This window comes from Manis pentadactyla, chromosome X (genome assembly GCF_030020395.1).
Source record: "Manis pentadactyla isolate mManPen7 chromosome X, mManPen7.hap1, whole genome shotgun sequence".
In the NCBI taxonomy this organism is placed as follows: Eukaryota; Metazoa; Chordata; class Mammalia; order Pholidota; family Manidae; genus Manis; species Manis pentadactyla.
Genome location: NC_080038.1, coordinates 70,541,948 through 70,545,031, shown reverse-complemented (window position 1 = coordinate 70,545,031; position 3,084 = coordinate 70,541,948). Strand labels below are relative to the sequence as shown.

Here is a 3,084-nt window from a genome sequence, read left to right as displayed (position 1 = left end):
AACAGTTTCTGATCCTCAGATCCCACTCCCTTCACAGTGTCTCTGACACCTCCCCTTGCTGAACTTCAGTGGCTTACAGTGACATCCTAATAATTAACCTTGGCAGGGCCCAAATCTCCACCTCCTGGAAAACTCACAGAGCCTGACATATTTTAGAAAAGAGCTTTTTCTAAAAGAAGCTTTTGGAAAGACCTCACAAGTGCCTACCCAATCTTTCTTGACAGCAAACTGCCAAACCAAGTCCATTTCCTCAAAAGATGGTGGAGGACATAGAAGCTTCCTACATTGCTCTGAAATTGGAGAATGAAATTCTGCAGGCCCACATGCAGTGGCTCATGGAAGAAAATACTGTCCTGCAGGCCCAGATCTCAGAGCTCCAGAAGCCCCAAGCAACCAAAGAGGATGAACCTCTCCAGAAACCCTCAGAAGCCCAGGAACCCCAGAAATGCCCAGAGTCCCTGGGTCCCCCAACAGTCTGGGAACTCCAAGATCCCTCAGACATTGAAGGGCCCCGGAAGCCCAAAGATCCCCAGGATCTCCCAACCTCGGAACCCCCATCAGCCCAGGAGCCCTCAATGGTCCATAAGTTCTCGGCAGCCTGGGCCTCCCAAAAGCCCCCAAAGGTCAAAGAGCTCCATAAGTCCCCAATCACCCAAGATTCTCAGGAGCCCCTAGATACCCAGGATTCCCCAGTGGCCCATAAGCCACAGAATTCAGAGCCTCAGGACCCCCCAAATGGTCAGGAGCCTCAGGAGGCACCAGAATGCCAGGAGACCTCAACACACCTGGAGCCCCTTGAGCTTCTGGCTCACCAGGAGTTGGCAGAGCCTCAGCTGACCCAGGGTCCCCTGGATCCTTCAGATACCAAGGAGTTCTTGGAAGTCCCAGCACCCCAGAAGTCCCTGGAGTACCTAGTAGCTGCTGTACATCAGCAGCTTCAGAGTTCCCACAGTCCCTCAGGGGGTTAGAAGGTGAAGTTGTTTTCCTGCTAGAACACCATTTAGCCTTTAATGGGAATGCCCAGAAGCTTCCTGAGCTCCTGGTTCAGTTGAATAGTTACATGAGAGTCAGAAGGCTCCCATATCCCACTGAAGCAGCCCTGGTGAGCTTTGTTAGAAACTTTCTCAAGCGAAGCAGGACTGTGGTTCCAGCCCTTAGTAGTTATCCAAAGACACCTACTGGAGCAATTTGAAGGTTTCATACAAGTGCTCCAGGAACCTTTTAACAATCCTGGAAACATGGAAGATGCCAACCACTGCATCCTTCAGCTCTGCCAAAGTGATGACCCTGGCCACCAGTATGAGACCCACTTCATCCTCATTACTCCAAAGTTAAACTGCATCCAATTTCAGGAAGGGCTTGCCAGTTCTATCTGAGATGAACTATCTCACACAAGGCCAGCTACCAACCTATCTGATTTGATTACCCAGTGCATCAGCCGAGAAGAGAAGCTAAGTGGTAAGCCTGATACAAATTCACAAGGGGTAAGTCCCTCTGAGGAGAGAACTGTACCTGGGAGTCCACCAGGTGAAAATCAGCTTATGCAGGCTGCCAGCAACTACCTACATCTCACTGAAGCTGAATGGGCCCACCATCGTGAAGGCCACTGTGCCTCTACTGTGGTCATTCTGGACATTTTGCCAGAGATTGCCCTGTCAAGCCTCATCGAGTCCAGCAAGCAGGAAACATAGAGGCCCGGGAGTAAGGGGGAACCCAGATGGGCCAATCTACAAATATGCATCCCCCTCACTTCCAATATCTATGTCCCTTACCCTATGGCTTACTATTGAAATCAGACTGGGAAGACAACAGTTCTCTGAGCAAGTGATGGTGGATTCATGCTCCTACAGAAACAGCATTGACCATTCAGTGGTTCTTCGAGAGAAGTTGCCCATGCACAATATAATATCTTCTCTCTCACACTTGAAACCATAGATGGCTGTCCACTGATTAATGGAGCCATAACCAAGGCACACCACCTGTTGAAGTTAAAATTGGAAACCACATTGAAGAGCTCCAGTTTGACATTATTCATACACCACGGTACCCTCTGATTCTTGGAGTCCACTGGCTTGAAACACATGACCCAAACATTGAATGGAGTACCCGCACTGTGTCTTTTCATCTCATTATTATAACTACAATTGTTTCAGGCACAGGTGGAATAGAAGATGTTGTGATGAAATAATTGCTGGGTAGATCCTGTGTCCTAGTGACTGTTCCTGGCCACCTGTCTTCTGTTAACCTCAGCTGTCACCAGCATTTGCTGCTCCCAGAATCTTCCACTGAATCTCTGGCAACGAACTAAGGCTACCTGTACAAAAACCCTCCCTCTCAGATCATGGATTGAGTCTGACAACTTTGAGCTGCTTTTTCTTTCCAACCTTGCATGCTCCCCTTTTCCAACCATCCATTAATGTAAGGCTGTTTTTATTATGATTTATACTAAAAGTATGCATAAGAATAGATATTAGAAACTAACATTGAGAAAGTGTAGTTGTAAGACTGACTTGATTTTTTTCTTATCAAGACTCTATTTATCATTATAACTGAATAAATAAATAAAAAAGGAAAATAAATTTGCAAGTGATGTTTTTTAGAAAATCAATAAACTTTGGCAATTTCTATGGGTGTTTGAATTACTTCTTGGTTTAGCTGAGAGAAGAAGACAAGGGACAAATAAGCTGGGAGGGAGAGAGGAGACTGGAAAAGTTTCAAAGTTTGGGTGGTGTCCTGAATATTCCAGGGGTATACAGGTCAGTGGGTGATGGGATAGGGGAACATGGAGAGAACAGGGGAATGTTTGGGGCAGGAGGGAGACTAGGTGAGGTGTAGAGGATGAGAGAGAGAGTAGAGGGAATGATGAGAAGAATATTTGGGAGAAGATTGGGAGGATAGATTGGAAAGGGTTCAGGGAAGGGCTAGGGGTTGCTGAGGGCAGGGATGAAGGGAGGAGGAAATTCCCTCAAAAATAAAGGGAGTGATAACAAGGCATTGAGCAGATTTGAAAGCAAACTTCTTGGACTTCATAAATTAACCAAAGAAAATCACTGGAGAAGGTAACAAGACCCTGCAGTGACTCAG

General features: G+C 46.7%; 1 protein-coding gene across 1 annotated transcript; it reads left to right on the top strand.

Annotated features, from left to right (window-relative positions):
• Positions 1-236: 236 nt before the first annotated feature.
• On the top strand, positions 237-2,546 carry RTL3 (retrotransposon Gag like 3). The gene is given in 4 exon segments (XM_036929135.2): positions 237-921; positions 924-1,119; positions 1,121-1,602; positions 1,605-2,546. Coding segments are annotated over 4 exon segments (1,443 nt in total). The 5' UTR covers positions 237-257; the 3' UTR covers positions 1,706-2,546.
• The last annotated feature ends 538 nt before the right edge of the window (positions 2,547-3,084 follow it).